Genomic DNA, 26,826 nt, shown 5'->3' on the forward strand with positions numbered 1-26,826 from the left:
ATTAAGAAAAGTGCAGGAATTGACACTGGAAGCAAACCTGTGGAAGACCCCAGCGATGAGGCAGGAAGGACACCAGCAATACCACCTCCTTCTGTGTAATGTGTGGGCCAGCTCTGCTCCAGAATTCTACCATTTGACCTCTGCTGTCTCCTTCCTCCATGCTTGCCTTTCTTTTGTCCTGCATTTTGAACCCAGCTCTGTCATTGACTGGCTGCACCATTCCCAACCTGGTTGCTTTCTGTTGGTTGCTTATTACGATTAAAATACTCCTTATTTGCTGTGCTGCAGGAAATTACCAACACCTGCCGAGGACTGATCTTCCCATTACCCCAACTTTAAGTTAGCTTGTTACAGCTAACTTGCAAGATTCTTGAGTGCACAGTTGCTGAATCATGCAGGAAAATGACTACTTTATGGCATGCATGCATCTGACTCCAGGCTGGTAAAAAAAATGTTGCCTCCTTTAGGAAGGTGGACAGAATCTTTTGTTTACACAAGGTGCCACTGCCCATCAGGCAGAATAATATGGCTGCTTGCCCTGTGGGTAACCAGAAAGAACTCTGGAATATTCCCACTTGGCATCATTAAACTGATTTGCCTTTGGCAGAAAGGATTTCCTTTTTCTTGCTTGCAAACAGTACAGCTTCCCTTCTAAATAACTTTTCAGCGAAATGTCCGGCATGTTTTTCTAGAACTCCCCAAAGTGCTGATTGCTTTGGCAATGACACACACACACACAAACACACACATTTAAACAGCGGTGGTAAATTTTTAAAACCCAATGGCTTAGGAGAGAACACAAATCCTCAGCCATCAGCTAAATGTCTTCCTATTGCAGCAAAATCATTTTCCACATACTGATTGGTTGTTGTTGTTTAGTCGTTTAGTTGTGTCCGACTCTTCGTGACCTCATGGACCAGAGCATGCCAGGTCCTCCTGTCTTCCACTGCCTCCCGCAGTTTGGTCAAACTCATGTTTGTAGCTTCGAGAACACTGTCCAACCATCTCATCCTCTGTCGCCCCCTTCTCCTTGTGCCCTCCATCTTTTCCAACATCAGGGTCTTTTCCAGGGAGTCTTCCCTTCTCATGAGGTGGCCAAAGTATTGGAGCCTCAGCTTCAGGATCTGTCCTTCCAGTGAGCACTCGGAGCTGATTTCCTTCAGAATGGATAGGTTTGATCTTCTTGCAGTCCATGGGACTCTGAAGAGTCTCCTCCAGCACCATAATTCAAAAGCATCAATTCTCCAGCGATCAGCCTTCTTTATGGTCCAGCTCTCACTTCCATACATCACTACTGGGAAAACCATAGCTTTAACTATATGGGCCTTTGTCACCAAGGTTATGTCTCTGCTTTTTAAGATGCTGTCTAGGTTTGTCATCGCCTTTCTCCCAAGAAGCAGGTACTGATTGATAGAAATACCCTATTAGAAGGATATCTATTGTGGGGTTAAACATTTTGCACTCTTGTAAGCAGTTCTAGGCATCTTGCCTGAGAAGTGGACAGTCTATTTAACTGCAGAGCCAGTGACTAAATGTGCCCACAGTCAGGCTTCTCCAGCAGCATGTAACTACAAGAGTAGCAATGCATCATGTGACAATGGGAGTGTTACAACTCAAGGGTATCATCTGTGATATGTGGGAAGGTATGCTGCTGTGTTTGTTATAATCAAGGCTGAGAAGGGGGAAAGAAACCAGGCACCAGGTTGACTGGATGCCTAAATATTTCATGCAGGTGGCTAGGAACTGAGAATCTCACTGTCAGCTGTGCATATGGAGGATGTTGTTGAGTTTGATTCTGCCTCTGGATTCCTTCTTCTCAATGTGATGTTGGTGCCTAGGAATTTAAGACATTTTCCCAGCCCTGCTTAGCATCTCACTCAACAGGTTACTTTCTTGATAAGGGAGGAAATAATCTTCTGATTGCAAGATTGCACAACCAGCATATCTGTTACAAGGTAAACTAATTAAATATCTAGGGGAACAACATTTCAGTTTGGTTGCTGAAGGTCTGCTCAGTTTATAACCCGCTAACCCCAGTGCAGCCCATAAGCCATGTAGCGTCACCTTGTGCATGGCAATCCCACCAGGTGTAATCTAGGTTGTGGCCAAGAAACCTGGTAAAAACCTGGTGGTCATTTTTACTTCCCCTCCCACCATCCAGTGGCAGAGGAAGAGGGTGCGGTGGGGGTGGTCCACCCCAGATGTCATCCCTAAGGGCGGGTGACATTGCCACCCCACCCCCCTGGGACACTCACTGTGGGCGGCACCCCCTGACTTTTAGAAGACATCTGAAGGCAACCCTCTTTAGGGAAGTTTATAATATTTGATGTTTTATTCTGTTTTTGATCTGTTGGGAATTGCCCAGAGCAGCTGGGGAAACCCAGCCAGATGGGCAGGGTGGGTACGCATGTATGCATGTATGCATGTATGTATGTTTGTATGAATGAATGAATGAATGAATGAATAAATAAATAAAATTTCATAGAGAGGGATCCATAGCTGGTTCAGTTCTTTGTATTCCAAGGTTCTGTGACACATGGGGTTCGTCTTCTATGTTGACTTTGACCCTTCTTGGCTAAAGGTTGATGTAATGTTGAACCAGATCATCTCTCATATTTTGAAATATTGGGAAGAGTTTGCATGGGATCAGGAGCTCAACTTGTAACCTTTCATGTGGACAGTTTCCTTTTCCTTAAAAAAAAATACTCTTCCATTTTTAATTGCTTCAGTAACAAGGATGGCTTTGCTTTATTTGGCAGCCACACAAGAAAGATAAGCTGCTTAGGAACAAGGCAACCTGTGCGTGTCCATGGCCCGAGGTCCTCTTTGTAATAACAAATGCTTCAAGCTGGATACATTTCCATTTACGATGTTTCAGGATTAATTATTTAACTTGGCTGTGTGATGTTTTCTGAACTGGGCCTGTGACTTTTTCACCAATAATGCGAAGTCACAGAAGAGCATTTCATCATCTCTGTAACAACAACACAACAATACTTGAAAAAGAGCCTCCTCTTCTTTGTGCAGCTGTGTCTTTGCTCAGAGTTTGTTCAAAAATATCCAACATTAAAGAGCTGGCCATAAATGGTCAGGAGGAACTGTTTTGAACTTGAGACAACCCGCAGAGCTTTCAGGAGAGTGGACTTTATGACTGTATAGAGAACTGCTTTTATTTTTAATGAAACCTCTCCTTTCTGAGAGGTCTAAAGTTCACTTTTGTGGAAGGTCATCAGACTCTGTTCTGCTCAGCTCTGATCAAAAGAGTTAATTATTGTGGGCCCAGCAGAGGCTGGGAGGTGAAAGGGTTGTGATCCTCTTGCGTGGAGAATCTCTGATGGATGTGATAAAACAATCGCTCTGTTACTGGCACTACAGTGATACCTCGGGTTAAGTACTTAATTTGTTCCGGAGGTCCATACTTAACCTGAAACTGTTCTTAACCTGAAGCACCACTTTAGCTAATGGGGTCTCCTGCTGCCGCTGCGCCGCCGGAGCACAATTTCTGTTCTCATCCTGAAGCAAAGTTCTTAACCTGAAGCACTATTTTTGGGTTAGCGGAGTCTGTAACCTGAAGCGCATGTAACCTGAAGCATATGTAACCCGAGGTACCACTGTACTCTTTCGTTTTTGTCTTCCAGGAACAATTACTTTTTCTGTTAGCCAGTGAGTAATTGTTTGTCCGTCCCAGATTTGATGGGGAGCCAGGTGGGCAGGGGTCTTGGCAAATTGGCCTGGCGCCCCCTTCTTACATTTATGGACCCCTTGCAGGCTTACTGGACAGTTTGGCGTGGCAGCAGCACACTGGCAGCAGTGCCATTTTAATTTCCCAGCATAGTTTCCATCCAGGGCATTGTGGGTAATAAAAGCCAAGCCTCACAGACCCAGCTACCTTTTTGGCTTTGCCCCAGCCTGGTGGAACACTCTGTCGCAGGAGACCAGGGCCCTGCAGGACTTGACATCTTTTTGTAGCACCTGCAAGACGGAGTTGTTCCGCCTGGCCTTCGGTCTGGGCCCAGTTTGACCCCCTTCTATGGGACCCTGTAAGTTCCCTCTTTGGCTCTTTTATCTGCTCATGTGGGACCAACATAAATAGCTGGCCCTGATGAATAATTGAGGTTCTCAACCCCTATGGTTGTAATTCGTGGGCAATCATTTAATTCTATCCTGATTCTAATTTTTAAGCTGTATTTTAATCAATTGTTTGATTGTGTTTTAATGTATTTGATATTTGATGTTAGCTGCCCTGAGCCTGGTCTTGACCGGGGAGGGTGGGGTATAAATAAAACTTTAACTTACTTACTTTACTTACCTGATGTGGGCCCTGCCAGCCTCGTGGGTCAAAATGCTCATTTTGATTTTAGTTACCAGGGCCTTCAGCAATATAATTACAGATGTGCATTATAGTAGGGCATGTTGGGATGTAGATGAATTTATATGCCGTTTGTGACTATCCCGTGAGTCTGTTTTTTGTGTGTACTCTGCTACATCAAACCTTCGTATTATTTACAGAGGGCCTTGCCCAAAATGCAACATTGCTGTTACTGACAAGCTTTCATCAGCAATGGCAGCCCCCTTTCTGTCAACACCACCACTTGCCCTACCACAGGGAAGCTGACCATGGATCCCACAGTCACAGAGAAGGGTTTGGATAGTGGTCCCAATGCCTTTCTTGATTGACATCATTTTTTCATCATGGCAGTTGTTGTTGTTTAGTCGTTTAGTCATGTCCGACTCTTTGTGACCCCCTGGACCAGAGCACGCCAGGCACTCCTGTCTTCCACGGCCTCCCACAGTTGGTCAAACTCATGCTGGTAGCTACGAGAACACTGTCCAACCATCTCGTCCTCTGTCGTCCCCTTCTCCTTGTGCCCTCCATCTTTCCCAGCATCAGGGTCTTTTCCAGGGAGTCTTCTCTTCTCATGAGGTGGCCAAAGTATTGGAGTCTCAGCTTCAGGATCTGTCGATTTAAAGAGCTTCATCTCCATGAACATGTTCATGGAGATGAAGCTCTTTAAATCATGGCAATTAGGCTTGTTCAAACAAGCAGGAAAATTAGAGTGGGATATTTAACTAGTTGAAGGAGGGAGGAATCTTTGAGCCATGTTTTCCTATGATTAAATCTTGCTATTGTATTCAAATAAAGTCTGCTGAATGCAGGGTGTGAGTGGGGGCACAGCAATTGAGGTGTTGGGTTAAGACTGGAGAGACACAGCTTCAAAACCCCACTTGGTGATGAAGCTCAATGAGGTAACTTGTCACCAACTTTCAGCCTAACCTACGTACCTTGTTGTTGTGAGGGGAAAGGTGGGTTTTAAGTCCAATAACAAATAAATAGCTATAAGTTACATACTTTAAAACAAAGCAAAGCTGTGATGCGTCATAGCTAGAGATCTTTACCTCCCTCTGTGACTGTGATTCCAGTTTCCCTGCAAGAGAAGGAATGGCAACTGGGATCCATGTTGGGGGTTGACTTGAGGAGTTACAGAGGTTGAAGGCTGCTGATGAAACAAGCAGCCAAGCAAACAAGATGAAGTTGTGTTCTGCTCACATTTATTTGTTTGAAACCAGCAGAACAAGGTGAGGGGGTCTCTGCTCTCCCCTCTATTTCTTACATGACGATGCTCATGCTGTGCAAATGGTACAAAGCCCAAGCTTTCCCAAAGAGGCAACAATTTCTTTGGACGTCAGTGGACCTTAATCATCTCCTGATAACTTGGGTCATTATGAGCTCATTCTAAATTCTCTGAAAAGATTGGACTTTAAGAGGAAACATGATTCCACGAAGCTGCCTTCTTTTTAGTAAGAATGATTAGTCAGAGAAACAGGGGGCAAAGACTATCCATGATATTTTCCCAAAATGTAATGTGTTGTGCTGACCCAGTTTTTTTTAAAAATCCAATCAGTACTGGGCTGTCTAAATTTTCAAGCTGTTTCAAGCACAGGTGTCTCCTAAAAATTAAATGACTAAATCATTGTGTTCAATAGATGATGCTTCAGATATCTTGTGAAGGTGTATTTGACATCTTTCCTTAAAATTGTGTGTGTGGGGGGGGGGGAGAGAGGGAGAGAGAATCTGTTCTTCAAACTTGAAATGGATGATTGGGTCATAAATCTATACATATACCCAAGTTTCAGTGAGCTGCAGTTTTGTCTGGAAACATCAAACATTGTCTGGGTTACAACAAAGCACACAACTAGCTGTGTGTGCCCAAAGTGAATATTAGCTTGTGCTAACAGCTGTTCTGCCCCACCGGGTGCCATATAACAACCCACTTTGGAATCTGAAAGGAGTTTCCACAGCAGTTTGTGATGTGACATGGAGCTTTGCTGTTCAAATGGGCGGGGGATGCATTTATTCAAAGGAACATGGGTAAGCCCTGGTGCATATCTATAGAACCTTTGGATCCTGGTTGTAGAGCTATGTTCTAAAAAGAGACACAACCATATCGCAACATTTGGGTGTTTGAGGGAACTAGGCTAAACAAACCAACGTACAAAGAAAGAGAGGATATCCCAAAATGGCAAGTTAAACCAAAGGCATCGCTCTTCACTCGGCTGGTTACAAAATATTGCATGCCACCTTTCTGATTTGTCTTTTCATGATCGCCATGATTGTGGACTTCAGGTCACAACCAAGCAGAACTGCTATGTGCTGATCAAAGGTCTTTAGGATGATTGTACTGAGCAGAAGGAAACGTGGATCTGGACTTTATTCCTCCATCGTTCAGCTCATTAACTGTGCACCATTCCTTGGCATTTGCATTGTCCGTCTAAAGACAAAGCAATGCAAGAGTCTTCTGGAATGCATGTCTGAAAGGCATTTCCTTCCATTTCTTGTAAGCCTGAAATAGCTGTATTCCAATAATGTGTATACTGCTCATTCATTCCAAATATTGTTGATGAGAAGGAAATAGTAGGCTTTGGGTCATTTCGAGAAGTATGAAAGCTGGACCCACAGACGATCCACCCCATGCCAAGATTCAACTATTACATTTTAGTTTGTAAGTGAAAATGAGTTGGTTTCTTTCCCATCCTCATTTGTCTACATCACAGAGCCTGACATGATTTGATATGAATCAGCGTCTGTGCCCAGGAGAACGACTGGAGGCTAAAACAGCAATGGGTTTGTTGAAATACACTACCCTGTAAAGGTTCATTAATCTTTTCCTGTGCTCAAACCAAACCGCTGCAAATTATACCTGATAACAGCATTGAAATCCTAGCGCTGTTAACCATGTCCCTCCCCTCTCTACTGCACTGTCTGCCAACTCGACATTAGTTTCGCATTGCTTAAAACAAAACAACCAGATTTGTTTTAAATGTCAGGACTCTGAGCTGGCCTTCACACTGGCCAGCTCTGTAAATTACCATCATTGGTCCCAACCACTTTAGGGCTGACAACTGAAAGTTAGCTAACTTGTTTGACTTTGTCCTGGCCTGATGATTATCAACTTGTAGTAAGATGGAAGCAAGCTTTTCTATGGGGGGCACTCATAGGGGAGATGATCCTCCTGCTCAAATATGAAAAGTGCCATCACTATTAGCATTCAACCAGCTCTTGAAAGTAACACGGCTTAGACAAACATTTCTCTGATGTCTTGACTTGAGTTTCCCACTCTTTCTCAGTTATTATGGTGTTCCAAGGGGCTTGTTTATTATATATTTAAAATATGGATGTTTTAATGTAGTTGTTTCACTCTGTATTGCTGTGTATTACAGGTAGGTCTGTTTTTTATAATTGGATTTATTCTTTTTAATTTGTTGCCGGCTTTTATTTCTTTGTAAACGATATTGTTATTTGTTTTTGAAATAATAATAATAATAGATGGCCCTAGTGTTGGAGGTGACTCGGTGGAGCTCTGTTGGAAACTGTTAGCCCAGCAGCATAGCTGTCAACCTTCCCTTTTTTGTGGGAAATTCCCTTATTCCAGTGCCGTTTCTTGCTGCTTCCCGCTGCTATCCTGGATTGTTAGATATCCCGTAGACTGTCCCCGGGATAGGTGAGGCTGCTGATCCCTTATTTTCAAATCTGAAAGTTGACAGCAATGCCCAGCAGGAAACCAGAGACTTGAGAGATTTGTCTCCTCAGTGCCAGCTTCTGGTCTTCTGCTGGGGGGCTGTTTGCGACGGAGATTTCTGGCAGCAAAGTGCGCACTCCAATGTCAGCCCTGGATTTTCCACCAGCTCTGTGGCTGCCTTTGCTCTGGAGGCAAAGTAGGGGGATCAGGGCAGAGTGTGAGACAGAGACAGAATGATTTGTGGAGAGGACAGGTAAACTACACATGAGAAAAGAAGTGTACATGCACACAAAAGCTCATACCAATAACAAACTTAGTGGGTCTCTAAGGTGCTACTGGAAGGATTTTTTTTAATTTTGTTACACATGAGAGGAGGCCCTTTGACTGCACTGGATTACGGCAGGTTCTTACAGGTCCTCAGTTGTACTGGGGTTCTCTGCTGTTGTGGGCAAAATTGGCTGAGAAAGACTTGTGAGGACACTAACACACACGTACATTTTGTCCAAAGCATTTGCTTTTTGTTCCCAGTTTGTCTTATTTATGAATTTGCTTGTATATTTGTTTATTAAAACAAAAACACGTCCCAGAAGCATGACTCTAGAAACTGTTCAAGTTGGCTTACATTAAGCACAACTTCATTTAAAGGAGATGTTTACTTTTGTTTACTTTTGACATCTCGTATATAAAGTCACACATAGAACATTCCAAACAATATCAGCATTATCATACACAGTTATAGATTCAAAAATATAAATGGTAAATGTCCATTTAAAAAATAATTCTAATTAACAAATTAATCAAAAGATTTATTGCAGAGCACAAGAGTTAATGTTTGGATTGTGTTTGACCCTGTAAAAAGTAAATAACAGCCTGTCACTCTGCCATGAATTTAGGATGTGGCTGCAAACATTCATAAAAACCCATTACAGTCACTAACAATAATAGATAAGATACAGTTGCAAGGAGAAAAAGCAAGTAACTCTCAAAACAAGGAACTAACAAGGTTGCTCCCAGAAAAATCTCAAGTAGAACTACAGAAATGCAATGCCCAGTGGAATAAAAGAGTTCTCATTGGCCTCTCACAACCCTCTAGGGTGCTACCACCAAAAAAACCCTTAGTTCTTGTGTTGATTAACACAATGCTGGGATAAGGAGCAAGGCCAGGGAGATCTCTGTATTGGAAAGGTATAAAAGATTTACATGTGTACATGGTGTTCGGGTGTATAGTTCACTGAAACATGACCATTGCTCAATATGTTTTTAAAAATTGTTGCCTTCATGAATCAAACAGTTGCATCATTTGCTAAACTCATGGACATTTGATGGCTCATGCAAGCAATGTAACATTTAGGAAAGGAAATTAATCCAAAACTATGCAGTTGGCTGGGTAGTTGCAGCACTGAGTTCCCTCTCAGGTTGCTCAAATCCACAGCCAACATCCTAATCTACATTATTCATTTACTTTCTTTTATTTAACACAAATATATATATATATATATATATATATATATATATATATGGTAATAAAACCTAAAAGGGGTTTGCAATAAAAGAAAACATTAAAATTATCAATAAAATATTGTTAAAGAAGGTATTTGAGAAGCATTCAAAAACTAATTCATATCAACTGCAAGCTAAAAAACAAATTCTAAAAGCATGTAACTTCTACATGTCTGGATAGGCTTGTTTAAACAAAAATATTCTTAGCAGGAGGGAGCTAGAAAAGGTAGAACAAAAGTCCCTGCCTCATTTCAATATTGATATATTGATATTAATTTCTTACAGATGTGGAACGAATATCATGTGGCAGATACACCAGTGCCAATTGCACCCATCAGAGCAGTCAGGTGGGCTCACATTGGGGTAGGATAATTCCACAAGCCCACTGGTACCAGGCTGTTCATCACCTTGAACTTAGTTCAGCAGCCCCAGATGGAGGAAGAGATGCACACAGCTCTGGTGTGCTACCCTCCACCCCACTGTCCTATAGCAAGAAATGTTGCATGCTCCTGTTATCTTAACCAGTGAAGAGCGTGTTGGGTGCATATATTTACAGAAGACACCAATGAGCCGTGTGTATACATTTTTGGTGATAAAGGTTTTCTTCGTTCTCTCACAGACTTGCTGCTTTCTAACAGCTGTGTTCCATTCCTGGGCTCGGCAGAGGGGCTGGACTTCCGAACTGTGCTGCTGGACGAGGAAAGGGGCCGGCTGCTTCTCGGCGCTAAGGACCACATTTTTCTGCTCAGCCTGGTTGATTTAAACAAAAATGTAAAGAAGGTCAGTTTATAAGAGGATATATGTGTGTTCGTTTCAGCTGATAAATTCATTTTTAGCCACTCTGTTCCTGCTTTCGTTGGACTAAGAGCAAACATTGTTTGTCATGCACCATCACAAGGATTTAATAGCTTCCCCTCCCACTGTTAACGTGGTTTGCTTTTAATAAACTGGATTTGTCAGCACGCATGGCCTCTTGTACAGTAATATAACATGACAAATATCGATTGGACTTCTGCCCCCCATCTAGCTGGAATGTAAGCAAATGGCAACATCTCTTCTTCCATCTTATGTTATGACAACCACGTCCAAGCAAAGGCAGTCTTCACTTAGCCCAAGTTCTCATCTCAATTATACCTGTTGACCTGTGTGCAGGTTTTTTCAGCCAAAAAGTTTGACCCTCTACAGTAGGCTCTCAGAGTTTTACAGAAACAATTTAGAAACATTGCCAACATGTGTGCGTTCATGCTCACACCTTGGGAGTGTTTCCCGCATCGTCTATTCCCAGAGCTCAGTCTTCTCAAAGTTTTTAATGATGAACCTCCCACAGTCAATAATCAAAACTAAGGCTCCTGAAGCATAACCTTTCATATAGCAGAAGCTGGAATATATTTAAAAGATACTCTTAGCACCATTGCTTCCCTTTGGCCCAAATTGAAAGCCCTGGTTTGCACAAGTTTCTTACTGTATAAGGGTGTTTGTGGAATAATATTTCTGTGAGTTCCAAGGCAGGGTGGCCTCAGTCTCACCTCCCAGATTCATGAGTAGATTGGAACATAATTATCCTTTAGATTTCACACAGTTCTCATTTAAAAAAACAAAGTGAAAGGTACTTTTACATTTACAAGGTACTTTTTTTTAAAAAACAAAACTTTATTGAGAAATTTTAAAAAATTAGCAAACATGAAGTGTTGTCTTGCAAGATGAATAAATGTGCAGATGTTGTATCTTGCATGCAGTCTTCCACAAGACACATTTTCAAATAAGATATAGTTAGAAATGCGTGCATTGAGCTAAAATACTATTTAAATACACATTTTGTGATATAATCTATTTTTTTTCACTTTGTGATAAAATTAATACACAAGCACACAGGCACACACACAGAATTTGCAAATATCCCCAGTGTAATACTCCTAATCGATTAGAGTTTTCCCCCTCCTTCATAGAGTGATCAAATCAGTTGCGTGTTCAGATCCCGATACCTCCCCAATAAAGACACATTCAACTCAAATTTTAGCTTTGGTTTTTGGCAGAATTTAGGCCACAACTTTTTTGATTACAGATAAGTGACTGGTTGCATAGGCTCTGGTTCGACTAGCTCCCTGCATCCTTGCAGGCAGCACTGACCCAGAGCTCCATCATAGGTCAGCCAAGGGTGAACACCTGAGGCAGGTGAAAAGCCTGGGAACAGACTCTATTCACTCCCCATATGCTCCCCTGGACTCAAGCACGGGCACGACCCCTTTTCGGGGGTTGACCAAACCAAGCTGAGTCCTTGGATTCCTTTAATGGAATACCCTTCACATAGGGATCGGCAGAGCTCCACATCCCCATCCACTTTGAACCAGTTCCTATCCGCAATCTTACAAGTTGTGATGATTTGCAGGCGAAACCCAAATGGCAACAGCCAGTCAGCCAAGTGGGGAAATTCCTACCATGCCCCTGTCCCAACGACAGACAACGCATGACGGCATAGCAAGGTCAATTGCTGAAAAAACCCTAAATATAGGGGGAGGTGGGTGGGTGTTCTGATGCACGAGCGAAAAGAGGAAGCTCTACGACACATGCATGGGTATAAATAGGTCCTTCAAACTGTTTGCCTTCTTTCCCATTGGCCAAATTGAACCCAGCAATGAGGGAACACCAATCGGGCATTTTGGTTATCCAAACAACCCCACAACACGTTGATCTCACCACAACATGTGCCCTCTGTAAGGAGGACACGATTAATCACATAAGGAACATCCATATTTATCTACATGCAGACATCACTGAAAGCATTTAGGGTGAAGGCAACGCTTTTTAGATTAACCACATAGAGTATCCTAGCTAATCAGCAATTGGCAGCAAAAGGCAAATAAATCTTATTGAGAGCCATACTTTGAGGATTAATTACTTTTTTGGTCCCTTTCAAGGTGATCCCTTCCCTTTCATAAGTGAACAGTGGATGCTTTTCATCTCTGGCTCTAATGTTAATGTAGATTTTCCCCTCCACCATTAGGTGTCCACTGAATACCATTTGTCATAATAGAAGCATCAGGTCCTGTTCTAAACCCCGAGGAGCTCAGCCCCAAATGATTGCCACACACACACACACCCCGGCCTGTGTAGGTTGACTGAGAGATACATCCCATTCCATTTAATGGGGCTTAAGTGTGTAGAGGATCACAGCCTTGCAGCACAATCGTATGCATGTCAACTCAGAGGTAAGTCCCACTGAGAGCAGTAGGATTTTCTCCCATGCATATCATTGCAGCCTTAGTCTTAGAAGCTGGAATAATGTTCCGTACGTACAAAAGCCATAACGCTCTGATGAGACACAAGTTTCTCAACAATGCCTAACAGAAAACTGAACTCATGGGTATCTGTGGTGATGGCAATCTCCTTACTTAGCTGTCAACAGCCTGAAACCGTGCAATATGGGAACCAGATGCTTGCGTGAGAAAACTTTTGATTTGAATATAATACGTTGCAATAACTGAGACTATAATTATATTTTGTTGTAATTAAAGTATTTTTTTTGTCCCTCTGTCATCGATTTCTACTTTTTCCACAAGCATAATAATTCAAAAGCATATTGGTTCAGGTATTGATGGCTGTCCCAGACAATGGATGTTAAGTTATTTGATGGGAGGTGGGAAAGAGGATTTAAATCACCCACTAAGGCTGGACTTCCAATAAAATAATCTACAGGCAGCCTAGTTTTCCCATGGCTGAAGCTGTTGACCATCCAAGCCAGTGCAGTTTGCTTATGTACCTCTTTGTTCTTGCTTAGCATTGCACTTTTAGAGTGAGTGAAGTGAGAGTGCAAACTTTCTCAGTATTTTCACAATGATCCTGTAAGGTAAATCAGCATTATTTTCTCTATATTGTGGCTCAGCAGAGACAGAGAAGTCAGCATCTCTGGTTAAGGCTGGAACTAAATAATGTAGCAGTTATTGGGCAGATCCACACCACATATTCATTACACATTAAAAGCATATGACTTCCCTGAAAAAATCCTGGGAAGTGTAGCAGGGCCACAATCCCCAGCACCCTTAGCAAACTACAATGCCCAGGATTCTTTGGGTAACGCCATGTGCTCTACATTTGGGTATGGTGTGGGTCCACCCATCATGGCTACTGGTCCTAAGTAGCAGTTCTGAAGCTTATCCCATCCTTTGTGGCCCTCCAGATCTTGCCAGGGATGATGGGAGCTGGAATCCTACAATATCTGAGGGCCTCTCTTGCCCTATAGCAGTGATGGCCAAACTTGGCCCTCCAGCTGTTTTAGGACTACAACTCCCATCATACCTAGCTAACAGGACCAGTGGTCAGGGATGATGGGAATTGTAGTCCCAAAACAGCTGGAGGGCCAAGTTTGACCATCACTGCCTGATAGCATCTAGCAGTACAGGAGGTCATCCTGCTCATAGTTCCTCAATCCTCAATCCACTTCACAAAGTGCAGTGTTTGCAGGGCTGGGAATTGGTGTCATGGCATGATATTTTGGATCACAAAAGAAGGTGTGTGGTCGATGTTCTCAGAAGCAGCCCTGCACCCGCTGAACCTCTAGCTCACGGCAGAGGTGAGATTTGATCCACAGCCTCTATAGCAAAACATTTGGCACACAGTAAATGCTGTAAGAACGATGCTCTGCATTGCATGTCAAAGCTGCCGAAGAGGAACACTAATTTCATTCCTGCGGCTTCTCCTTCTGCACAAACGCTTGCCGCTTTTTCGAGTAAGTAAACAAACATAGGAGCATATCCTCCGATCAGCTTTGGCAGGCCTTGGTCCTCCTTGGGCTGTGGTTAGTGACGCGCAGGGATAAATTGCAGGTTCTGTTTACGGTTTTGCAGAAGAGTCTGCCTGTTTCTGATAAGCTTCTCTCCCAGGCTTATCATTATGGGCTATCGCTACGGAGCAGCATATTTTAATTACTATAAAAGGTAAACTGCTATTCTGAGCTCCTTTGCCTCCCTAGCGATCCCCGTGGGATCTGTGGGTGCCCCAGTCTTTTGGCAGCAACTCTACCTATTTAAGTCCCCCAGGGCAGATTTATAGGTCTGGCTTTTGGAATGACGGTCTCGAAGGAATCTCTGCCTGTCCACCTTCCTCTTTAATTGCTCTTTGTAGTTGCACCCCTGGTCACGATACATGTACCATTCCTGCTGGGCTTGGTGTATATCAAACTCACTTGAAAGACCTCAGCGCTTGAAAGGTACTCCCCAGTAGCAAATAAGCGTCAGAATGTGGTGTTTGTGCTGCGCTGTGTTTAGACTGACCGCGGTTTGCCTTGGCTGGGTGCCACCCGGCCTTGCTCCAGGCTTTCCTACGCACACACGGGGAGCTGTGTGGGCTTCAAGCGTGTCCTTTGTCTGCCTAGGAATTCAGAGTCATCTGACAAAATACGTTCCGTTACAGGTAGCCTCTGGGGACCAAAGCAGTAAATTGGAATATTAAATGCCTTCCTGCAAATGATACGAGTGTTAAATGACTTGGAAACGCTGCCATATGATATTTAAGATGGATCCCGTGATCTGAAGTGGGAATTAGGTCTGCTGAACAAATAAGCGTGTTTTTATTGTTTAAGTCCCTGCAAATAAATCTGAATTATACAGAGTCTTCTGTTTCTGTTGGAAATAGGCATGCGTATAGAGGCAGTTTGAGGGTTTGCCCGGAAAAGTGTTGACCAACCCGGTGTCTAAACCAACATCATTTATTGTACAATATTGAAATGCTGTGCTTTTAAGAGCAATTTAAAAAGGACAAATATGGTCCGTGCCTGAGGTGGTTTCCCCCTATCCGTATCGTGGGCTGTGTAGCTTCTAGCTTACCCACAAAATTGCTCCCCAAAGTTAATGACATTACCACAATGACATGGTGGAGCATGGTTAGGATATTTCCTAAGTATCATGTGAAAATAATAATAATAATCTAAGAGCATTTGAAATATTTATCTTGAGATAGTTGCATGAGACACTGCACTGCTCAGGAGGCTAAGCAAGGATAGGAGGCGTTCTGATTATTGCTGTGGAACTGTTTGCGGGATCCGCCCATGACGTCTGCTGTAATGAGTGTGCTATCAAGGAGCAACAAACTTTTGACCAGCTGCCAATGCTCAGGCTCTCTGTGTTCCGGGAGCCTCAGCCACATCTGGACACAGAGATAAATGGAGGAGACGTTTCCCCAGAACCCTCTTGTGCATCAGCTGTTTGGGCCTCCCACCTGACACAGACAGAGAGAGGATACATCAAAAACTATTGCTCTTTGGAGCATTGTGGGTCGGAAATGTTTGTTTGGGGACAGGAAATTGTGCTTTAAACAAGAATATTAAGTAACTTCTTCGGAGCTGTGCTGCTGGCAAGGAAGCGTTTTTCAGAACAATCTCTAAAATTTTCTTCATGCAAACAATTTAATAGGGATTATATAAAGTCCTAGTAGTTTAAAAAGGTAAAGGTAAGGGGACCCCTGACCATTAAGTCCAGTCGCAAACGACTCTGGGGTTGCGGTGCTCATCTCACTTTATTGGCTGAGGGAGCCGGCATTTGTCCGCAGACAGTTTTTCCAGGTCATGTGGCCAGCATAACTAAGCCGCTTCTGGTGAACCAGAGCAGTGCGCGGAAACGCCATTTACCTTTCCGCCGGAGTGGTACCTATTTATCTCCTTGAACTTTGACGTGCTTTCAAACTGCTAGGTTGGCAGGAGTTCGGACCAAGCAACGGGAGCTCACCCCATTGTGGGGATTCGAACCACTGACCTTCCGATCGGCAAGCCCTAGGCTCTGTGGTTTAGACCACAGCGCCACCCGCGTCCCACCTAGTAGTTTAGAAAAGTACAAAACAATGTTATGGTGTCAAATGCTTGTGAGGTGCTTTCCCTGGCTCCCTACACAGAATTTAAAAGAATAATCAAATCTCACTGATTAACACTGGAAACCTATAAATGTATACTCGGCTATAGGTCCCTTTGACTTTAATTAGATTTGTGTCTAAGTGTCTGCAGGATGTGGCCTTATACAACATAGTGCAATCTTAAACCCCAATGGTGATGGGTGGAGGAGATTGGCATTGCATATACTTGTCTCTCCAGTGATCTCTGCTGGCAGAAAAAAGCACCAACAGTTATGGGGTTTCTGTCCAGCTTTGCCCAAGGCAGACAGAAAGCTACTACTGCTGGTTTTTCCATCACTGGTAGCAAGCAGAAAATCCTGAAATGGGGCATTTGGGGGCAGGGTGGGCGCAGTTTAGGATCTTTGGGATCCAAACCCTGCAGCTCTCCTAAGAGGCATGATTCTTGGCCGCTTTACAACAGCAGCCTGAAGCTAGAGCAATAAGAAGTTATGAGACTTCCCCACTCCGAACACACATGGAGACCTCTTTCAAATATACTGTATTTTTCGCTGTATAAGATGCACCCGACCATAAGACGCACCTAGTTTTTAGAGGAGGAATCTAATATTGTTGAAGAGGAAGGAGGAGGGAGGATCAGGCTAAGGAGGCTCTGGTCCATCCGCCTCTTTGGGGAAGCTGGATCTGCTGGCCGCTTAGCAGCGTTGTCCCTGCTGGGGGGATCGGAGGAGGCAGGTGAGACGAAGCGACACTCTTCAGCGAAGCGAGAGGAGGAAAGGAAGGGAGCCCTTACGGAGCCCCTTCCTTTCCTCCTCCCGCTTTACTGAAGAGGCGCTGCGCTGCTCTGCTGAAGCCAGCAGAGCAAGAGGGAGAGCTGTGCAGTGCCTCTTGGTCTGCTGGCTTCCCAGCAAAGCAGAATGAGGGACGGAAGGGGCTCCGTAAGAGCTCCCTTCCGTCCCTCATCGTGCATCACTGTGAAGGCTGCGCAGCTCTCCCTCTTGCTCTGCTGGCTTCAGCAATAGCTGTGCAGCTTGCATTCACTCCATAAGACGCACACACATTTCCCCTTACTTTTTAGGAGGGAAAAAGTGTGTCTTATAGAGCGAAAAATATGGTATGTGGTCGTAGATTTGATGCCTTTCTCCTCCTCTGAATCCTATTTCTGATTACACTGTTAATGTGCTTCTAGTTTCAGTCGAAGGTTTAAAGCAGTTAAAAGACTCCAATATGTGAGATTGCTGTAAAAAATGTAGATTAATTGTTTATTTGGCATGGATTGGGTTTCTCTAAGTAGTCAGCTTAGATGTTCTTCCAAGTGGTCATCCTGGGAGAATACTAATGGATGATTCCCATGATACTGGACATTAGCTAATACCAATGGACATTATCCTACTGAATAATCAGTTATCACTGCACTGCTATTAAATCCTTTTAAAGAATCAAGCTAAAGAATGGTCTTGTGTGTTTTGACATTTGGAAAGGCCCGTTTCTGATCTGAGCATTGTAAAAAAAAAATTAAAAAAAATCTTAATAAGAGCTTTTGAAGCATTAACATCACCCCAGTAGTGAGCTAGAGAGGTGAGGTCAGTGTAATCTGTATTTTCCTCCAAATATGGCTTATGGAAAATTACTGGAATTAGATTTCAAGAACAGATTCACTGTGCTGCCTCAAACAAGAGATTTTGTTTCACCTGCATTGGGGGTGGGGTGGGGATTGTGAGGATAAAAATGAAGGACCCCATTCATGTTCGCTGAGGGTTCCTCAAACATGTACCGCTTGAAGCACGATAAATTCTGATAGGCAAGTAAAAAGAGGGTCCTGAAGTCAGCTGCATTTGTGAGCACCTTGTGGGACATGACCCTGAGAAGAACAGGAAGAATGGGTCGCATCCTGCGTGCTGCTTTGCATGAGTTACATGGCCAGTTGCAAAGTGGGGGGAAGAGTATCTGCTCAGCTTAATGTGAATGCCTTTCTGCATGGAGATCTGTGCCTGCAAGGAGGGAGTTCTGGAAATGATTTTTTTACCCCAACCTTTCTTTGAGTTCCTTGAAGGAAGAACAGGAATGCAGATATGCAAAACAACAACAACACCAAAACCCTTACCTATATCAATTGTGAAATCTTCCGATACTAAAACACCTGTTCTAAATTGATTGCAGATATATTGGCCAGCAACAAAGGACAAGGTGGATTTATGCAAACTAGCTGGGAAAGATGCACAGGTAAGTACAGTACATGCAGATGGAAACTGCCTTCAGTTGTGTGCGCACTGTTTAAAATATGTTTGTTGGTTTCTGCTTCAGTCTTATCCCCAGTTACCTTGGAGTAAACCCCACTGAATGCAATGTGAGGCATTGTTTGGAAGAGAAAGGTGGTGGAGTCACATTCTTTAATGCCAACACTCCCTGTGGGACAATCCTACATTCTGACGCCATGACCTTCAAACAGAGACGCATCGAGAAGATGAGTGACCCAGTGGGTCACCAGTTGTATTTCCGTTGGTGAAAGTGGCAGCATAGATCAGGCATAGGCAAACTCTGGCTCTCCAGATGTTTGGGACTACAGTTCCCATCATCCCTAGCTAACAGGACCAGTGGTCAGGGATGATGGGAATTGTAGTCCCGAACATCTGGAGGGCTGGAGTTTGCCTATGCCTGGCATAGATGATAATTCTAAAAAAGGAATCAAGTAAAAGGTCACCAATTGTTTATCACCCTCTGGGATCTATATAGATATATATTCCTCACTCCAAAATGGTTTCTTTTTTTCATCCTCCCTTTTACCCCAGTGCCTCCTTCAATTATTATTTTTTGATAAAGGCAGGGGGGACGGGACCTCAAACCTCAGCTCAGCTCTAGTTCCTTAGTCATGTTCAAGTGTGATGGGATGTTAAGAAAGTGAGGCCAACTGATACAGAGTGATTGATGCACAAGAGTCAAGCCTTGGTAAGGCAGGGTTTCCTTCCATTCTCTTTTTTGAATGCGTATTTCATAATAGATGCTCTGATCCATCACAACAAGGCATAATAAAGGCGCTTCAAGGACAACGTTGACTGAAGTGGAACTGTGGCAATGCTCCCTATTGAAGGGGGAGTATTCATTACAGAACGGAGCTTGTAGGTTTCCATCATTCAGCATGAGCCCTTTGAAGTCCGTGAGAATTGTAAATTATGTGGATTTACTCCATTTTCATTTACGCCTGTTGAAAAAGCCAGTTTCTGCAAGGAACGTGCAGAGCACAGCTTGAGCAAAGCATATTAACAGAAGCAGACTTGTGCATTAATATTACAGTAATTAGTTGATGGCAGAATATTATTATTTTTTAACCAACCCATGCTGCTGGCTTATGCAAGAGAAGAGTTGCTTCAATAAAGAAGATGAGAATTGAACAATGGATCTCCTGAATGCCAAACACACACGGTGCTGAGCTAAAGCCCCACAATCCTCTGGGCACAACTGTTCTTAATTTCTCCATTTCTCCCCACCTATCCAAACCAGACCATTTTCTTCCCCAGTAGCTTAGTTTGGACGTCATACCAAACCATTGGGCTAGAGTCAATGGGAGACTTTGTTGGGCAGCTGCTGAGGACCACGTCCTTTGGGGGGCACACTGTTGATCCCCAGAGCCTCACTGACATCTCTGCCTGCTTACATGTCTTCTCTGAGGTTGCAAGCTGTGGCAAGAGCGAAACACCAGAGCAGCAGTTTCCACTTGCTTCTGGGTGGTTGTGAGGACTGGGAAGAGAGAGAGAGAGGATCCATGGCCAGTGGACACCTCAGTGAGGAGGAGACGGACCCACTCAGGGAGGGGGACCCACTGAGGACATTTCTTGTATATAATGATGACATTATAGATCATTAAGTATGCTTTATGGGAATTACCACATTTTTTGCACCATAACACTCACTTTTTTCCTCCTAAAAGGTAAGGGGAAGTGTCTGTGCGTGTTATGGAGGGAATGCCTACGGGTGGCATGCCTACAGATTTTCCTCCTCTAAAAACTACGTGCGTGTTATGGTCGGGGGCGTGTTATAGAGCGAAAAATACGGTATGTGCCCTGCCCTGAGATCAAAGGAGATGGACTAGGTCAGGCATAGGGAAACTCCAACCCTCCAGATGTTTGGGACTACAATTCCCATAATCCCTGACCACTAGTCCTGTTAGCTAGGGATGATGGGAATTGTAGTTCCAAAACATCTGGAGGGCCGGAGTTTGCCTATGCTTGGACTAGGTTATATATAAACCACACTTACCCAAGGGAAGAGGTCTCAACCTCCATCCCCATTATCTCTAGGTAGGGCTGAGAATCTCCTTTGTCTGAAATGCTGTCAGTATAGACCAGGCATAGGCAAACTCGGCCCTCCAGCTGTTTTGGGACTACAACTCCCATCATCCCCAGCTAACAGGACCAGTGGTCAGGGATGATGGGAATTGTAGTCCCAAAACATCTAGAGAGCTGAGTTTGCCTATGCCTGGCATAGACAATGGTGAGCTAATGGTCTGACCTGGAACAAGGCAGCCTCTATTTCCCCTGAAACCTGGAGCCAGCACGGGCACTAAAAATTTAGAACCCAATCCATGATTCCATGGTTTGAGCTTTTAGATGTGCAGTGCTCAAACAATTGTTCTGAGCTGTTCATTGGCTTTCTCTTCCTGCTCCATCTCTGCAAATCCATTGCTTCCATCAAGTAATGCAGTAATTTATTGGTTTGGATGTCCCACTAGACTATATTTAGCTCAAACTACGGTTTGCAAACCCACTTCAGACGATGATTTGTGATTCTGGTATACTCCCCAATCACAAATCATGGTTTGTCAATTCAGATGCCAAGCCACAGTTCAGCTTCCTTAACTATGGCTTGGTGTGAAAGCTGGGTGTTATGCAATGTTTAGTTTTAAAACAATAAACCCTGTTTGCCGGCTTTCTGCCAGACATTTCTCCAAGTTGTTTCAAACCTTCCTCGGCATCATGAAGTATATTGGCCTGGCAATGGAATGGAATGGAATATTGCATAGCTAATGATGATGAATAATTTCTGCCCTTCTTTCCACAATAGACAGAATGTGCCAACTTCATCAGAGTCCTACAGCCTTACAACAGGACCCATGTTTATGTCTGCGGTACGGGAGCTTTCCACCCGGTCTGTGGCTACATAGAGCTTGGGACACACAAAGAGGTAATTTAATCCACTCCCAAATGGTGCATGACAAGGAATGGCTCTAACTTTCCCTCGCATCCATCATTCCCTTGAAAATACAGTCTATGGCCATATAAAAAATGATCTGACAGCCCTTTATACAAACAATGGGGCAATGTTAAGTTTTTGCCAGTCGTGTAAGAACTCATGTTCTCACATTTTTGATGTGTGCATATTGCACGTTAGCAAACCTCTGCGCTCAAACAAGGTGATTAATATCATTCTGCATGGGCTGGCTTTTGCGGGTGATTAATTGTGCAACGGGCCCATTGAACCCAGATGGCTTGCGTGACCTTCCCCAGCAGGGAATGGTAGCCAGAGAAAGGAAGCACACTAGGCCCATTTAAATGGGCAGGCTAGAGAGATGGATTTGGATGTTGGCAACTCCAGTCCAAGTCCCTGCTAAAACATGCTTCTCTCTGGACCTCTCTCCATCCTTAGAGTGGAAGCCAGTCTTGTGTCGATTGTTCCATCTGGGAGTGGGAGTCTTGCTGCACTTTCGGGGCTCATTGCACTAGCCGCCACTGGCACAACTCTTTAGTTGAATGTGGCCCAGAGCTTGTTAGAGGATACATTGAGCATTCCAAAGTACGTTACACACGGATGCTACAGAAATTGAGCAATAATAATATTAAGTCAAGGAATGTCAAGGCGTATCATGCCTCCCTCCATTAGGTGTGCTGGGGACTGAGAGTTCTCCGCCACTGTGCGGTTTTTGTTTTGAGATTGATTGCACATTTAATGAAACAGTGTTGTATTTTGTTTCTGCTTTCGCATCATGTTGCTAATGCTTAATTTTGAATGTTTACAGTCCTCCGCCTCGGGACCTTTAGCTGAAGGGCAGATTCTGAAAGCTTTTAATGTGTAAATAAATAAATTGATAGATAAATGAAGGCTGCCTCTGATGGTGGGAATGACTCTGAGACACATAGTCAGCACCCCATCGAGACAAAAACAAAAGGGGGGAAAGTGGGAGAGAAGGAATTTATCTTGCAAGAGCCTCATAGCTGAGTGTAGGCTTCCTCTATACAAAAGCCAAGCTGTGCTGTGGTGCCAAGTTCTTTCTATCTAATTCTGTAGCTTCAAAGGGCCAGATGACCATTATACTAATCTTTGTAATTATCAAACAACACACTTGTGATTTGTTGCGAATCGAGACTCTAATCTCCTGTTGTGGAAGCAAAAATCTCAAGATGTTCTTCCTTCCTCTAATGAGCTTTTCATGCCTGCTGGTCAGCCTTTGAGACCTGCCAGCTACCTGCCGTCCTGGGCCATTCTGTATAAAGATAAATGTCTGGCTGGTGATCAGATGGCTTACAACCTGGTTTTAAACTATGCAAGGCTCTCTCCAGAAGGGTCAGAGAGTTCAGCACAAGGAGATTTAAAAAATCTAGGCCTTCTGCCATTGCAGTCGATGCCAAGTCTAATTTCATGGAAGCAAGATGGCCGTGCCTTTGGTTATCGTAAAACTTACAGATGTGAGACCTACCCGGCTGAATCAGACTAGAGTTTTAGCCAGAGGCCCCCCGGGGAGCTTACAAAGTGGGTAGGAAGAGTGCAGCTATCCCTGGCTGTTACTTCCCTGCAGCTGGTCTTAACAGGTATACTTGTGGAACATGGCAGTTCCATGTTTCTATTGCCACCAACTGCCTTGCCCTCCAGGACACCCAAAACCCTTCAGGTTTTGGCCTTGCAAGGTTATGTTATCATTCACCAGTCATCCCACACATTTTTAACCAGGCTTTCTTGCATGTAAAAGGTTTGAAGAGTTCATTATCCTGGAGGGATAGCATGCTAGTCTTTCAAAGCAGTCTCTTAGCACCGTTCAGGTGAAGAGAGTCGTGAAGTAGAGGAGCAGCCGCAGTTCACAGATATGCATACCGGCAAACGAACTCTGTGCTCAGGTGTCAAGTCTTCTCCCTAAGCACCAACACCTCCATTTTCCAGAGACTCTGCCTTTCCTTCTCCTGCAGTAGCTACCACCTTCTCAGCCAGAGACAGCTGTAGAGAATGTCCTGTTTTTTTGCATGGGCCCAGGAAGAGGTGGTGCCCTTCCCTCCTTCCCTTCCTTCCATCCCAGCACAAAGTGAGAGGATCGGGCTCACCATGCTCCAGCCTGCTGCAAATGGAGGAATGGGTGGTCCTTTCACTTCTGTGACTGGTGGGATGCCTCCTTCACTTTCCCTCACTGCAGGAGGAAAGAGTAGTAGTCAGGCAGTTGAGTTGAAGGGGGTGGGAAGTACAAGACCAGCCTGTCAGTTCAGCTGCAAAGTTGTGGGGAAACTATTATGTGAGTTGTCCTGTTACGCTGTGCCTGTCTTTGCCTTTAGGAAGATAAACATGTCAATACACATATATGTTGTGACCGGGCTGTGGCTCCATTGAGCAGGGTGTAAACCTTGTACTGTGAATGAGCAGAGCTATTGCTGAGTATCCCATTGCTATGCAGCTTGACACAGCTTTCCCCTTGCCCAAACTAGGCTGACTTGTAAGATATATGGCATCACCAGTTTAATGCTTTGCTTTTCAGCGACAAGAACATAAATCAGCACATGAAAGGGAAATATTAGGCAGCTATAGAAAATGGCAAAGAAAATCTGAGCCGTATAATTCAGTTTGCTGCCTTTTCCTATATGGGCTTTTACGTTAGAAATCAGACCGCTCCTGGACTAATGAAAATATCCTTTATTCGCAGGATGTGGCATTCAGATTTGATGCTCACAACTTGGAGTCTGGCAGACTGAAATGTCCTTTTGATCCTCAGCAGCCGTTTGCATCCGTCATGGCAGGTAAGAGTTTAGCAGAAGCAATAATTTCCTGCTCATTATATTATAAGAACATTCAGCTTAAAAGCTGGTGTTGCATATTGGCTGAGTGGCTCTTATGAACCAGGAAGTCCCTGATGCAGATCCCTTTCCTGTAATGAACCTGCTATATGGCAAACTAAGACTCAGTCCACTTTCCCCCTCTCCAGTCTCCAGCATTAGGCTAATAATGGCAACCTTCCTTTGCAAGGTTGTCGTAAGGATTACGATGCACGCACTTGAAAGCCGCATATGAGGCAAACACTTGAAAGCTGTCTATAAATAAATGCCAAAATACCTACATGAAGAAATATACCTCTGAATACCAGTGGCTAGAAACTGCAGGAGGGCTGGGAGTCATGGACTAGATAAGCCACTGGCACGATCCAGCAAGCTTTTTATTGGTTTTTAGTATTTTGGTGAAAAATACTAGGTAAAATTAAAAGGATAATTCCTTGGATGATTAAGATCCAGGTTTGGAACAACTGCTCTTTGGTGAGAGAGCCCTAGCAGAGATTTGAAATCACAAAATATGCAGCAAAATACAATGCAGGAATATAGACTGTTAGAGCTTTGAAATATAAGTTGCTTCCTGCTTCCCTTAGCATAGAAAGGGGCCACATGTTTGGTAAGTTAAAACCTCTTACAAACTCTTCAAAGCTCAGATACATGTGCTTTTTCACACAGCATTCAGAAAAGACGGGCAGTAAAACGTACGTTCCAAAGTAGCGAGAATTTTTAAATTATTTGTATAGAAATATAAAAATGGCTTACTTAAGCCGTGCACCCCAGTTTAGACCTCCTTGCTGGTAGGGTTCACATGGTGCACTGGGAGAACCAAGAGTTTGGTAACCCTTCCTCCCAAGGTAAGTGGGGTGACCTAGCCTGGCAGGACAGCTTACTCTATGGTCTTAACCCCTTATGCATTAATTAGAGTTAAGCATGTTGGTTACATTAGCCTGGCTATCCCACACTCTTCTATGGTTATAATGAGCTGCTTCCAGTCATCTCTGAGCTAGAGCAATACTATGCAGCTTCATATGGAACACTTATCCAATTTATTTGAAGTAAAAAAAAAGGTAAAAGGTAAAGGACCCCTGGACAGTTAAGTCCAGTCAATGGGGTGCAGTGCTCATCTTGCTTCAGGCTGAGGGAGCTGGTTTTTGTCTTCAGACAGTTTTTCTGGGTCATGTGGCCAGTATGACTAAAACGCTTCTGGTGCAACAGGACACTGTGACAGAAGCCAGAGTGCATGGAAATGCTGTTTACCTTCCTGCCATAGTGGTACCTATTTATCTACTTGCACTGGTGTGCTTTCGAACTGCTAGGTTGGCAGAAGCTGGGACAGAGCAATATGAGCTCACCCCGTCTTGGGGATTCGAACCGCTGACCTTCCGATCAGCAAGCCCAAGAGGCTCAGTGGTTTAGACCACAGTGCCACCCCCTGTCCCGTGTATTTGAATGTATTTTAAGTACATGCCTGTCATAATCAACACAGCCAGTTTTTCCAAGCTCCTTCATTTATGTCATATTTGTGTATGCATTTCTCTCTGGGCTTCTCCATGCTGTAAAGCTCCATTTCTGAGTGCTCATTTCCCCCTCCAGAGCAGTCTCCATGAAAACCCGCTCTTCAAAGCTGAACTGGAGCAACCAGCAATCCAAGGAAAACCAGAATTGCCATTTGTCGCGCTCCAGCTTTAAAGAGAGGGTTTTCATGGGGAAAGCTCCAAAAAAGAAAGAAAGAAAATAAAAATTACTCTGAGCTTCAAAGCATGGACCTGTGCCTGGAAGCGAGCAAAAGTAAAGTGTGGACAAGCCCTAAGGGACACACATTCACTTGCAGAAAGACCTGTTTCTTACTAGAGCTGAGTGAAAACAACTCCCCCAAATTCTCTACTCTATTTGTAGGTGGCACAATTAGGGTGGATGGGAATTTGTAAAATAGATTGCAGGGGCTGATATTTTCTTCCTCTGAGGTATTTTGGCTCCCTCAATGTAGAATGAAACCCCTTTTAGCTCATATTGTGGAATGAAGGATTTAGTCAGAAAATCATTTTTTTCTGAGAAATTTCAACACAACCCTGTTTACAAAAATGGCTGCTAACCTAGCCTCACTTACCTGGAAGTAATGAAGTCACTGAAAGGAATAGGACCTACTTCTGAGTAGACATGATTAAGCTTGCACTGTAAGATACGACATGAATGTGCAATACTGCCCGGTCTTCTTCCTGCCTTTGAATCGTAGCTTTGAGTAGAGTCAGAGACTCGCTGTCATGCACTGTAAGACTAATTCCTCTGTTTCTGTATGTACTTTGGCTATCTTTGTCACAGTTATTGTTTCTGAGCACCTCCACATTTTCATAATTGTCCATCAAGTTGTATGCCTTACAGAAGATAAGAGAGATCCACCCTGGCATTCTTAGTTGTGCCAAAAGAGAAGTTTCTTTGAAGGACTGGTCACAGTGTATTTA

The 26,826-nt window shown here is 43.8% G+C and overlaps 1 protein-coding gene across 1 annotated transcript in view; it reads left to right on the top strand.

Annotated features, from left to right (window-relative positions):
- The window catches only part of SEMA3D (semaphorin 3D), a 177,044-nt gene that overhangs the window by 60,882 nt on the left and 89,336 nt on the right, over positions 1-26,826 (top strand). The window contains exons 3-6 of the mRNA XM_081005477.1: positions 10,138-10,298; positions 18,513-18,575; positions 21,411-21,530; positions 24,247-24,340. Of these exons, the coding sequence (XP_080861603.1) occupies positions 10,138-10,298; positions 18,513-18,575; positions 21,411-21,530; positions 24,247-24,340 (438 nt within the window). The remainder of the gene's footprint in view (positions 1-10,137; positions 10,299-18,512; positions 18,576-21,410; positions 21,531-24,246; positions 24,341-26,826) is intronic.

The sequence above is a fragment of the Podarcis pityusensis genome (assembly GCF_964106645.2).
Source record: "Podarcis pityusensis genome assembly, chromosome: 5".
Classification (NCBI taxonomy): Eukaryota; Metazoa; Chordata; class Lepidosauria; order Squamata; family Lacertidae; genus Podarcis; species Podarcis pityusensis.